General features: G+C 38.7%; 1 protein-coding gene across 5 annotated transcripts in view; it reads right to left on the bottom strand.

Annotated features, from left to right (window-relative positions):
- Positions 1–837: 837 nt before the first annotated feature.
- nrg1 (neuregulin 1) overlaps positions 838–12747 on the bottom strand; it is a 33007-nt gene continuing 21097 nt past the window's right edge. For all 5 annotated transcript variants that reach the window (XM_076163878.1, XM_076163879.1, XM_076163880.1 and 2 more), the window contains one exon: positions 838–6042. In XM_076163878.1, coding sequence (XP_076019993.1) covers positions 5394–6042 — 649 coding nt within the window. In that variant the 3' untranslated portion in view covers positions 838–5393. The remainder of the gene's footprint in view (positions 6043–12747) is intronic.

Below are 12747 nucleotides of genomic sequence, written 5' to 3'. Positions count from 1 at the left end.
AAAATGTATGAACTTTTAATACTCACTTAAGCATATTGGAAGGTTCATCCATTGTTTAGTGTCAAAATATTAACCTCACACTTCCAAGGGGGGTAAGAGTTGAATTCATTATTTGGTTAAATACATATGCTTGAGAATCCAACATGGTAGAAGAAGGAAATAATTTAAGGAGACGATTTATAACAGATGATTTTCAATGAACAAGATACATTAATGACACTGTAGACAAATCAAATCCAGCTTTATTTAAAGTGCATTCGACATAAAAGTCTCAGTACACTTTACAAAGAACACACACACACTTTATTATTATACCATTTGCAGCTGTGGTGTTAATCTTTGCTGTCATTATAGCTTTATATTCTTCCTACCCTTTGAATATTATACTGCATTTGCGCCTCTGACCTGAAATATGCGGGACATAACCGTTCCACCTTTCTCTGCTATAGGCTTGCAGACAATTGTTGCCACATTAAGAAAGCCTGTATTAATACAGTGTGTTGATTAGGGGTGACGTAATACCTATTAAGCCTGATTGCAGGTTTTCCGATTTTGTCAAGTCAGTTTATGCAAACAAGCTGTTGCTGCACATTGATGCTCCACCTATCAGTTGACATTCTGGTTTCTCGCTTCTGGAAGCATGTGACCACTAAAAGCCATCCCTCCATGTTCACACTGCCACAGCTGTAATCATTTGCCAATTCCCTCTGGGTATTAAGCCTTCACTTTCCAGTTTAACTTTGCCGGATTGCCAGTTATCCGCATGCATGCATGCCATTGCTCTGTGATATTCTATGTTGTTTTTTGACCTCTGCTTGGTTTTTGAGTACTGCCTAGTCCGTTTTTTATACTTTACTCAGAACCTATATTTGTTTATGGAAATATGATCACAGCCTCTTTTTTTTTGCCTGCCCTTGCCTGCTGACTATTGCTGCATGAAATTGCTTCTTGTTAAATCCTTTTCCCTGGATTGTTCATCTGCTTTTGAGTCCTCTGTCTAGTCTCTGATACACATGGTCATTACTGAAAACACAGGTAGCTGGTGGATCCCATATCCACCTCATTTTGATGACTATATTTATTGCATCAAAAAAGTTATTTTCCCACTGGATTTGCGTTTGTGACAAATAAGTGGATTCATGATAAGATCTGCCAGTGTACGCTCTGAGAGCTTATCACTTTCTGATGACTCTATTGATACTTAATGATCAGAAAGATAAGGTTTTCATAAATACAGGCTGTTGGTGATGAGTCATTCTGAAAATATATTCATCACATATTAATTAATTAAGTAGCATTCCATATATATGCTACTTTCAGAATAAACTGTATTCATACTGTGTATGTAGATATGTGCGCAGACCGAAAAACACGATTTAAAAAAAAAAAAACAAGGTCAAAGTCCGCGCTTTGTGCCCATGTGCCACTACCACATATGCCCCATAACTCCAAACATACTCCTAGCACCTAAACTCCATTAGGAGAAGAGGCTGCCTCTCTGATTGCTCACTGTTCATGTCTTTGCAATCACACAATGCCACTACAGCTCCAGTTGTATTACGGCGTGCAGCAGGGCTCAATACTTGGACCTCTGCTCTTCACCATCTGCCTTCTCCCTCTTGACTTGACTCCTTCCCCCGACCCAAGATAACACATTAACACTCATCGATGCCCTTTCACCTCCATAACTACTACTCATGGCTATAGGCAGCTAGAGGTCACCAAGGTCGAAACCTCTAATAATTTCTTTCTTTATAACTGTCATATGTAATATAATATATAAGTACGTACATCAGTCTACTTTGAGCCTCTGTCTGGCTGTGTGTGTGTGAGAGTAGTGAAGCATGCAGCGCACAGTCCATAGAATATTAACTTTACCACCCTAAACGGCAAAGACCTAGCAAAATAAACTTCAGTGTCTGGCTAATCTGGGACGGTCACCCTCCTGGCACACTCCACCTTCATTAGCCTGGCAAAAACTACCGCTGACAATGGATACCTCAATTATCAAAATAATATGGGAATAGGTTACATAGTAAGGTAGATATTTGTCTCTCCAAAACCAGCAAACCAGGACCGATCCTGCTGAACTAGTGAGCAGTGTTCAAAAGCAATGGAAAATGGAAAATGAACCACAACAAGGAATCTCAGGTGGTGGGATATGTGTGGCTACATATTTTGAAGATTAGTAATTAGTAAAATTAGTAAAAAGTTCCAATCAACACAGGTTCCTGTTAACACACAGAGAGCAAAATAAGAAAATAATGGGTTATTATAATAGATAATGGGTGTATGTGTAGTTTTAATGGGTTGTAAAGTTAATTGTTTGCAATGTACAGATTTATTTTGTACATTTTGTGTTATAAAAAACAAAACATCTTGATAAAGTCTAACTGGTTTTGGTTGCTGCTGCCATCATGACCACACCTGTCCTGTCCTGTACTCGGCTATTATTAGCCATAATGCCATTTGAAGCTGGTCTCAATATATAATCATTCAAAACAGAACACAAAATCTCTTCAACCTCACCTACACATAACCAATGGATAATTGTACAATGCAACATCACTTTTTGTAACCTTTCCGCCCTGTTTTATGCCCAACTTTCCTGTTGTCCAAATTGCTGTTAATTATTGTGTTTCCCTTTTATTTTTGTGGTACGTCCTACTTCTCCTGTGCACCAAATTTGTAAAAGTCCTTACGTTTTGTGACAGGCACATACAGTACCTACCAAATACATGTATCATAATTATCTATTATATTATTATCTATTATTATTGTTGATATTATTATTATTGCCTGTAATAATCAACAGCGTGGGAAACATTAACACTACATTACATTTAGTGTTGTAATTCTCTTCACTGTGAAGCACTCAATTTGTTAAGTACTTTTGTAATTCTCCACAACTATATAATAAACTGTCTTGATTACATGTCCACTGTATGAGCTTCATTTTTGAGGAAAATGGAATTCATCTGGCAAACGAGCTGAAAAATGCTTTGTTTGGGGCAAAAACACAACATTGATTTAATGTTAGAAACAAAAGAACCAAAGGTATTCATGGTGTATTTACAGACCTAAAAACAATGCATAGTGGGTTATGTTATATTAAGCACATATGGGATAGAATAGGTAATGTAACTGCTTTTTACTGTCATAACTGACATCCATGAGGCACACAGAGCTATATATAATTTACATTTTAAACTCCTGTTTGTTAAATTTTACCAAATGTATAAGACAGTAATTTTAGGTTTGTAGCAACAGTGAGATATACAAAGCAAAACACAATCTAAATGTTACATATGTTTCTATGTGGCCGTCATTAAAGCACTAATTCTGGGGCAACAAATCGTGTCATTATACTGACTGACGATTCTACGCACTCATTCTGAGAAACAACAAGATGTTTTTAGGGTTATTTGTTCGTTATGATATCGACTTCTTTTGAAGGTATTTGGCAAGTTTTCATAAACTGTCATTTAATTGATGTCAGTAAGTTTTTGGATATCAGACAAACTTGCTTGCATGTGAACTCAGGAAGTCATAGTTGACAAATTAATGGATACACACAAAACTTTAGATATACTAATAAGCTGAAGTTGGAAATGAAGAGATACTGAATTTAGTTATGACTCCAAAGACACAACTTAACAAATGAAAGCAGATAATGTTGCATTTATATACTGTATGGTGGCAATGGATGGTTCAGTCCCCAAAATGCATTATTCAGAATCACATGGAAGCCTTCATGATAGACAAAAATTAGCCACATATTACTTTCACTACAAACATTTGTAGGTTTTCCTCCATTTAAAGATGCAATCAGCAATATATTCCTGGTGCTAGAGTGTATAAATAACTTGATTGTTCAGCTGAAACCGACAGAGTTCATGCTCCTTCTGCAGCATCTTTGGTGGTACGTCAACTGAAGAGATGGATATGTACTAAAGCATGAATTAGGGCTGAAGGTTTTATTCTCACCTTTAACCTGTAACCCAAAATGCTGCGTGAGTCTGACTCGGCGCTATACAAACCATGTCTAAGAAATTCACAACTGATTCCAACCCGGGCTGACACACACAGCAGAGAGTTCTGTATTCAAACCTGACTGTACCTCGACAAAATCCTGTTGGACGGATCCAAACCTGGCCAACAGAAATTGGAGAACACTCAGCATTTGTACAACAGCGTCTGCTTCATTTATCAACAGTAAACAAAAATCAATATTTGGTCAGTGTGTTGTAGCAGCACTGATTTGCCTGTTCATTTCTCATCAGACTTCAATAGGTTCTTATAATGTTTGCACTGAACAAGCCCAGTAAGTAAGTAGTTTGCCGCATTGTATACTATGATGAACGCCTGCCATACATTCAATTTCACCATAAACTTGACTAATTTATTTATATATAGTTTGTATGATTTGAGTCGTTCCCTCACATCAATCACCTCCATTCTCTCACATGTCCGATGTGTAGACCATGATGCTTTTTCACGTAACTCATTTGTGAAATTTTGAACCCAACATGAACCCAATGTATATCTTAGAAATGTGCTGTTTCAGATATTTATTGGGTGATAGGAAATGTTTCTGTCAATTTTCAATTATGTTTTCTTTGCCCTGTAGTTCCCTACAGCTAATAGAGGACATCAATAAGCCATATGACTGATTGCACCTTCAACAAAGTATTATAATACTCAACTATCACCAGCAGGATAACTGGTTACATTCACCTATAATATTGTCCAGTGATGAATAAGACTTTTAAGCTCCGCGTCTCTTACCAGATGCAGGTCCAATCATTCACCGAGTCCCTTCAGTTCAGCTGTATGATCTGAAAAACTCAGTCAGTAAAGTAAAGTACAGAACAAAAGACACCTGATAGAGCTGTAAGGAGGCTGGAGAGAAAACCACGCAGACCATTCATTGTTTTCATCACAGCATTAAAGGTGATAACATGCACTTTGATATGATTTCATATCAAACAATGGTGTCAGTGTCATACTGGCCAGTTTAAACTGCAGAGCATTAAAGGCAGCCAGCACACGTTTCATGAAGATTGTTAACTGGAGCATTATGGTGGTGAATATATGGCCTTGTATGCAATGCTGCAGTTCCCTTAAGCATATCAAACAGAAAGGCACCATTGATATTTTTTCTGCACTGAAATATACTGTGAACCATTGCTACATACTAGTATATGGCACTTTACCTACATTACATCAACACATTTGTATGTATTTTAATTATAAAACTCTTTATTCACTACATCACTAAAATAAAAGTTTTGTTTTTCATCTATCTTTAAAAGTCTTTAACTGGCAAATAATTTATATAAAATAAAGGTTTAATCATGACTCATAAAGATTTCAAGCAATTTCATTTGACTTCACACAGCTAATGGGACTTGTTTGGTGGTGGCACTCGATGACCTGACTTGCAGATCGTCATCTGGTGATGCTGGGTTAGTCCTGCTGCTGTCTATTGCCCTGAGCAACAGGGCTGCAGAGCTATCTATAGACAGGAAGGGCACATCCTCCCGATGAGGCTCTTCTTCTTTTTCACTGTCACCCTTGGACTGCAGATTATGTGACACATGGCCATTGTTGACTCCTGATATTTTGGTGCGATAGTCATTGTTGTTGTTAGAATTGACAAGCTTCAGAGGAGAAGCCAAGACCACATAAGCATCAGCTGTGGTCATGTAGTCATGGTCCCCAGTCAGCTGATAGTCATCTTTCGCTTTAGTAAACTGTGGGCTAGGCGGTAAGCTGTGGACCTCAAGGCCGTGGTTGTAGTGTGCAGAGGTCCTCTTGTGGTCCTCCCGGCCTGATGACCTGTGTAGCTGACGCCTGACTGCCAAGAGCAGGGGACGCTCCTCTTCACCAGAGGGGCTTGCAACCACTGAAGGGACAGATATGGCCAGGCTGGACAGTGGGGCTGACATCTCTGATGGAGGAGACCCTGGGGTTGTGGCAGAAGCCCGAGATACTGGAGACAGCCGAGTTGGGGTCTTCAGAGGAGATACACACCTACACCTGGAAACACACAATGACTTTTAACACAGTGTGTTTGTGAGATCCATATTTACACGCAACACATTCTGTTTACCAGATGTGACAGTAATGGTGTTTATTATAGAGTTTCTTAACATGTGGATGCACAACAAGACTACAAAGTGGTATTGTGTATCCCATGGGTCTATATTGATTCATTCATTGTATTCTCCTGACCCTGACCTTTGTTAATGGTGACTGCGAAAACCAGCCTGACAAGGAACTGCTGCCTAATAAGGTCTAGGATCTCATGATCTCTGTTATAGTGCAGCTTCTTGCCAACAGTGACAGTCGCTGGAGGCAATTGTAGATATAGTTCAGGTTGCAACTCCGCACAAACGACAAACAACCACTAGCTCTTCAATGTTTTTTGCTGATCTGATGACTATTGATGATCAGAAAGAGAAGGTCTTCATAACCTTCAATATACTGTTTGTGGTTAGAGATACTGGTAAGAGTTACTCATCAATCTTTACTCTGTCTTTGTTGCATGAATGCCACATTCAGAATAAACTGCTTTCCTACTGTGTCAGCAAGCTCATTTTTAATAATTATAATGAAGCGTCTGAGGAAAAGAAAATCTTTCACCACATTTCACCGCTGAAAGGCTTCTTCAGTTCCAGTAGTCGAGAATGTACTTTTCCTTGGATACCAAGACCTGGATGACTGTGAAGCAATTCACTCTAAATCTAACTCTGCTTTCTCTCACATTTAAAGTTTGTGCCAAGACTAGAAACCAGCAAAATTCAAGCTCTTTCATAATATCTCTCTTCTCATAACAAATCACTCTTTGCTGATTTTTTGTGATAACTGGTCTCACACAGGGGTTTTGTCTAAGGGTTCGGTATCATCTATATTATTAATTATGCTACAAAAATCTCTTGTCTGCTCTTGCTGAGCCCACAGTAGTTTCAGATCTACTGCAAAAAACAACTGAAAGGTTATCCCATGGGACAATTTAACCCCCCTCCCTTCATTCCCTTTTAAATAAATCTGTTCGGCAAAGCAACTTGCAAATATTGGGGGAAGAAGAATATCCATTTTCAGCATGTCAGCTCCCCACAGTTGACCTTAAGCCAGTGTAAAGACGATCCTGCTAGAACCGTTGACTCTCCATTATGCCTCTGTAGAACGTGCTATCCCGCTGATTATGGCTGTGGCATTCAGTTGGTTTTGACTGACATCACTGTTGCAAGTAAAACAATGCTTCAGTGTAGAAGTACCTTTCATATTTTCAGTTGGGAGTCTTCTCAAGCTGTGCAGACTTGTCTTCCACCTGCTTAATGATTTTTAGCTGATTGATTTCTCTTCTACCGGATGCAGTTCTTACACTCCTAGCTGTGTTGATACTGTATATGTGTTTCAGGGGCACCTTTGGAATTTCTAAGTATCACACTAGATTCTGCACATCATTCCACAAGGTCACTCTTATATTTCTCACCATGGAACCCTTGGACATTCAGTTGAGCATCTGAACAATTCTGTATGAAGGCTGGGGAGCTGTAATTCTTTTTTTTATAATGACAAGACAGAAACATTGAAATGTCTGGATTTATGTTCTATGTTTCAGGGGTTAATTTCAAGGACTTTGGTTCACAGATAGATGGGGCAGCAAATTTCAGAATTTGCAGGATCACCTTGTCGACATCCCTGGCTACAGCTATGGAATGAAAATCAAAAGTGTATCCCAAAGCTCTACGTGGGAGAGGGTCGCTCCAATTCTCCTCTTATCATTTCACCACTGAGACGTTTGAATGTTACCAATTACAATTTCACTTTGCCTGCTGTTCATATCCCGGTTACTCCAACGTTATTGCTGCCTGTCATGCTTTCATTTTCAGGAGTTCTGACGCGTCTCTTCATTTGCCAGCAAGACTCCAGTTCTTTGTCCCCCAATGTCAGCTCTCATGCATTAAATCCCTCCTCATTACAGCCCCAGCATTTCATGAGGAAGGGTCTCACTGGTTCAACACTCAAAGCATCACTCTGCATGGTATCTGTTTTTGCATTTTTAGTTTTTCTCTTTTGCATGTATCGAATTTTCTTTTAATGGCTGTTCTTTAAAGCTCTCTTCTATTCACAAAATGGTGGCAGGCACTCAATTTCAGGTCAGGTGTCACGATCCAGATTACCTCAGTCATAGTGGCCATTGAAACTGTCTCAAAAAGACTTAGGGTACAGGAAAGAGGATGAGTCACCATGTCTGTGATCAAATTTAAGAATTCATTTAGGAATTTAGTGTAAGGAAAGGAAGAAAGGAACACAAGGAAAATTGTTTGCCAGCTTTTGAGGGTGCTGGGTTAAGAATTAATAGCTTGAAAGACGCGCCTGTGCTGTCGCATCTATTGGTGGCACGGTTGAAAGACGTGTTAAATATATATAATATATAATATAATCAGTTGACTTTCTACATGAACATAGTTTTTGTCAGGATTTAGAGCCCACCACAGCACAGAGACAGCAAAACCTCTTAAATGCATCAGACAAAGGACTCCTTTCTGTACATATCCTGTTAGATCTTAGTGCTACATTTGATACCACTGACCATCACATCCTATTCCAGAGACTGGAAAGTTTAATTGACATTATAGGAACTGCATTAAGCTGGTCCTATAATGTCCTATTTATCAGATTGATTTCAGTTTGCTCATGAATGATAAATCCTCCATGCACACGAGAGCTAGAAACAACTTTCTTCATGGCTCTGTGCTTGGACAAATACTATTCCCTTTTATCTGCTTCCTTTAGATAATATAATTCGGAAACACTCCATAGATTTTCATTGTTGTGCATTGGGCATTGTTATACCCAACAATATGGAGCTGGATGATTCCAGTCAGTTAAATAAATTCCAAGCATGCCTTAAAGACATGAAGACCTGGATAACCTATTATGTTCTTCTGCTTATATTAGACAAAACTGAAGTTATTGTGATTGGCCCCCAACACCTTAGAAATGCATTATCTAATGATGTAGCTATTGTGGATGACATTACCATGGCCTCCAGTGCCACCATAAGGATTGTAGGAGTTATCTGTGATCAGGACATGTCCTTTAATTCCCACAAAGGAAAAAGTTATTAAATAACTGCATATTTTCACCTACATAACATTGCAAATATCAGGTACCCCATGTCTCAAAATGGTGCAGAAAAACTAAACCACGCATTTGTTACCTCTTTACCTGATAATTGTAATTCATCATCACTAGGCTGCCCTAACAAGTCTCTAAAGACTCTCAAGCTGGTCCAGAATGTAGCTGCACATGTATTGACAAAAACTAGGAAAAGAGATCATATTACTCAGTTTAGCTTTGCTGCACCGGCTTCCTGTGAGATCCAGAATAGAATTTAAAATCCTTCTCTTCACGTTCAAAGCCCTTATGGTCATGCTCCATCATATCTTAAAGAGCTTGTAGTACTGTATTATCCTGTTAAAGGGGTGCATGAGTGCTTGCACATGGGGGAATGTTGGGTCTCTTTAAATGCTTTATGTGCAAAGTGCCTTGAGATAACATTTGTAGTGCTTTGGCACTATACAAATAAAGTTGAATTGAATTGAATTGAATCTAAGAAACAGTTTAAGACACACTCCTTTCCAAATCTCTAGCTATATCTTGTCCATGCTCTGCCTCTTGGCACCTACATCCTGTTCGTGGTCCTGGTCTCACCAGTACCCAATAGTAGGCTACCTAATTTTAAGCTCTTTTCATGCATCGACTCATAACAATCTATTGTCAGCCAGTCCTGACATCATTGGAGGCTTCCATTCCATCAAATGCTACATTTGGTGGTTGTTGGTTTGCAAGCAGTGCCTTTCCCCAGCTCTATCTATCCAGCAGGCCGACCTCCACTCTTCCCGTCTGCATTTTTTCATCTACACAATGTTAATCGTCTTCACTCATTGCTTGCACCTAACAGCACCGCCATTCCCGTTCACACCATCAACTACTGTAATGCTATCCTTTGGTCTTCCTCCCAAGCACCTTCATAAAATTAATTAAGTCCATAATTCAGCTGCCTGTATCATTACCAGAACTCCATCTATTCATCTATTACTGGCTCCCTGTAAAATTCTGCAATGATTTCAAGATTCGGCTTTTCAATTCTAGGACCCTGTATAAGGTTAATTTCCATTTCATTTAGACATATCCTTTACTAATGCTGAGTGCTCATATTGTTCATCACTGATTTTTTGTGTGCTACTTTTGAGTGTGTTCACAGCTTTAATTTGCACACTCCTGCATTACGTTGTGGGGTCTATGGTATTGTATTGTTTAATTATGCACTTTTAACTATTTGCCAGGTGTATTTAGTTTTGAATCAGTTGGTCTAACGACCTACATGCAATATAGCACAATGTAAATGACAAGAACGCTTATGTCATAATGTCATTACACAGATAACAGTTCTGGATACAAAATGTAAAATGTGATGTGACTTTTTTAGAGTTTTTAGTGTAGATGTTTAGTGTTGGAAGGCAGCAACAATTCGATCATGTTGAATATTTATTGTTAGTGTTATTGAGTAACTGTTTAAGGTTATTTCTGAGTATTTTCTGCTAATGCTACAGTACTGAATGTCTGCTTGTCTGCTGCTGGAGTTTTAATACGCTAACCTCCTAGTTAGTTTGTGACCCAAAATGAAAATAAATTAATCTAATCAATTACCTCTCATTTAAGTCCCTGTAGGAGTTTGGAGTGTCTCTGCAGTGTTCTTTGCGTGAGCACTTAGGTTTCTGGTGCCGCCAATGGCATTCAGACGACCCCGGCGACCCTGTGTGGCTGGCTGGCTACTCTCCGCCAATGACATCACCAAGACAGACTGACTGTCAGACAGTGCACTGTTGCTCCAGTCATTACTCCAGCTGCAGAGACAGGGATGGGTTTGTTTACATGGAGACAGGCAGGTTTCATACAGGTCACTAGACCATGACATTAATTTATTATTGCTCAGATTTGTGTGCAGTCTGTTGTTCTATTTGCTTTTGTACTTTTTAGTATTGATGGCATCGTCTTCTATCTGGATCTCCATCCATAAATGTTTATAATTTGTCAGAACCTTATTATTCTTCTGACTCAGCATCAGCTTAGCTACATGTTTCTGAACTGACTTGTTGATGAACATGGAAACCATTCTTGATCTGTATCCTGATCCAGATGTGACACAAAACTGAATAAATATTTCCTTGACCAAAGGCCTACCCATCTACAAAATCTCATCAAAATCTATCCATAAGTTCTTGAGATATTCTGCTGACACACACACAGTAAAAACAATTATATCCAGATCTTCCTAAAATCTAATGTCGGTCCAGAACAGATCAGTTTAACCCTGATGCTCACTGTCATCATATTTAGCTCAGTAAACATCACGTTTTAAGGGATAATATCAGGTCGCTTGAGCCTTGATGTCCTGATCAACCTTTCAGGATTTATTCCACAACAGTCATGTACTGGCAATAGGTTATCATTAATTTTGCAGCCAGTTAACAACATAATAAATACTTTAATAATACTCTGCATGATCAGTCTGTTGTCGAGTTCATTGGTCATTATAAAGAAAATTATTGATCGTGGAATTATTTTCCATACCTTAATCAGAATTACGCATCAAAAAGAGATGTGTAAGTAAATAATGTATGACCACAAATGTTCCATTAGCTATTTGTCTGTTCTGAGAAGACATTATGTTAAAGTCAATGGTACATAAAATACACAAAACATAAATAAGAGAGCCACAACTCACTAAAGTAAATGTGACAGTATATAAGTGACAGTTTGTCTCAATTTTAGAGATTTGTGAGCCTATTTTTTAATAAATGATATGAATGTTTTTAAGTTAATGTTTTATTTTTAAATGAATTTTAACTTAGCTACATTACTTGCCTATTCAGTTTTGGGTTGACATTAAGACGTTTACAGATTACTGTAACTTTGCATATGTTTCCACTTGATACACTTGTGGGTTCCTCCCAGATCTTGATTTGCAAAACACACATTTAATTAGGTATGGGCAGAGCATGTGATGTTGTGGTACTCAAGTAGCAGGACTTCACTCAAGTCAAAATCAGCCAGCATAATGCATGTACACATTCTATATCAGGCAGAGCTATAATGACATAGCAGGATGTCTTCCATCTCTCTCATGGAATAAGATGTCCTAGTATATGACCAACTAATCAGCTGTGTACCAAACAAAAACTCTTGTTGACTGAAACAGACGTAGGATCCAGGGTCAAACCATCCAGTAACTCTCATAAGCCCCTTGTTGCCCAGATGTGCAGATGATTGAAGCTGTACCATGTCCCTACATAATCAGCCCCTGTCCCGTTGTGACATTAAATTAAATTTCATGCTTTCACACAGTCTTCGGTCGGTGCAAACCAAATCCACTCATGCTCAGGTGTGCACAACACAACAATTTAACACAACAGACAGAATAAAAAGAAGCAGGTCAAAATCCACTTCAATGTAAACCCTGATGCAACCCTAACCTGAAACCCCTTACCCCCCCTTTTTTTTCTACAATGGTCCAGCCCAAAGTAATAACATTTAATCAATCAAAGGGAATATGTCATGGGATATGGGTACTGTAAACAGGAAATGTACAGTAGTTAATCTAACCACAATGAGCTGTGGGTGCACTTGAGGGACAAAGTGTCTGCTGTAAAATCCAGCTCAGACCAA

This window comes from Genypterus blacodes, unplaced genomic scaffold (assembly GCF_046128005.1).
Source record: "Genypterus blacodes isolate CSIRO-AG114 ecotype Tasmania unplaced genomic scaffold, CSIRO-AGI_Gbla_v1 ptg000133l_1, whole genome shotgun sequence".
Taxonomy (NCBI): Eukaryota; Metazoa; Chordata; class Actinopteri; order Ophidiiformes; family Ophidiidae; genus Genypterus; species Genypterus blacodes.
Note: the sequence above shows the minus strand (reverse complement) of the source record. Positions and strands in the feature narration are given on the sequence as shown.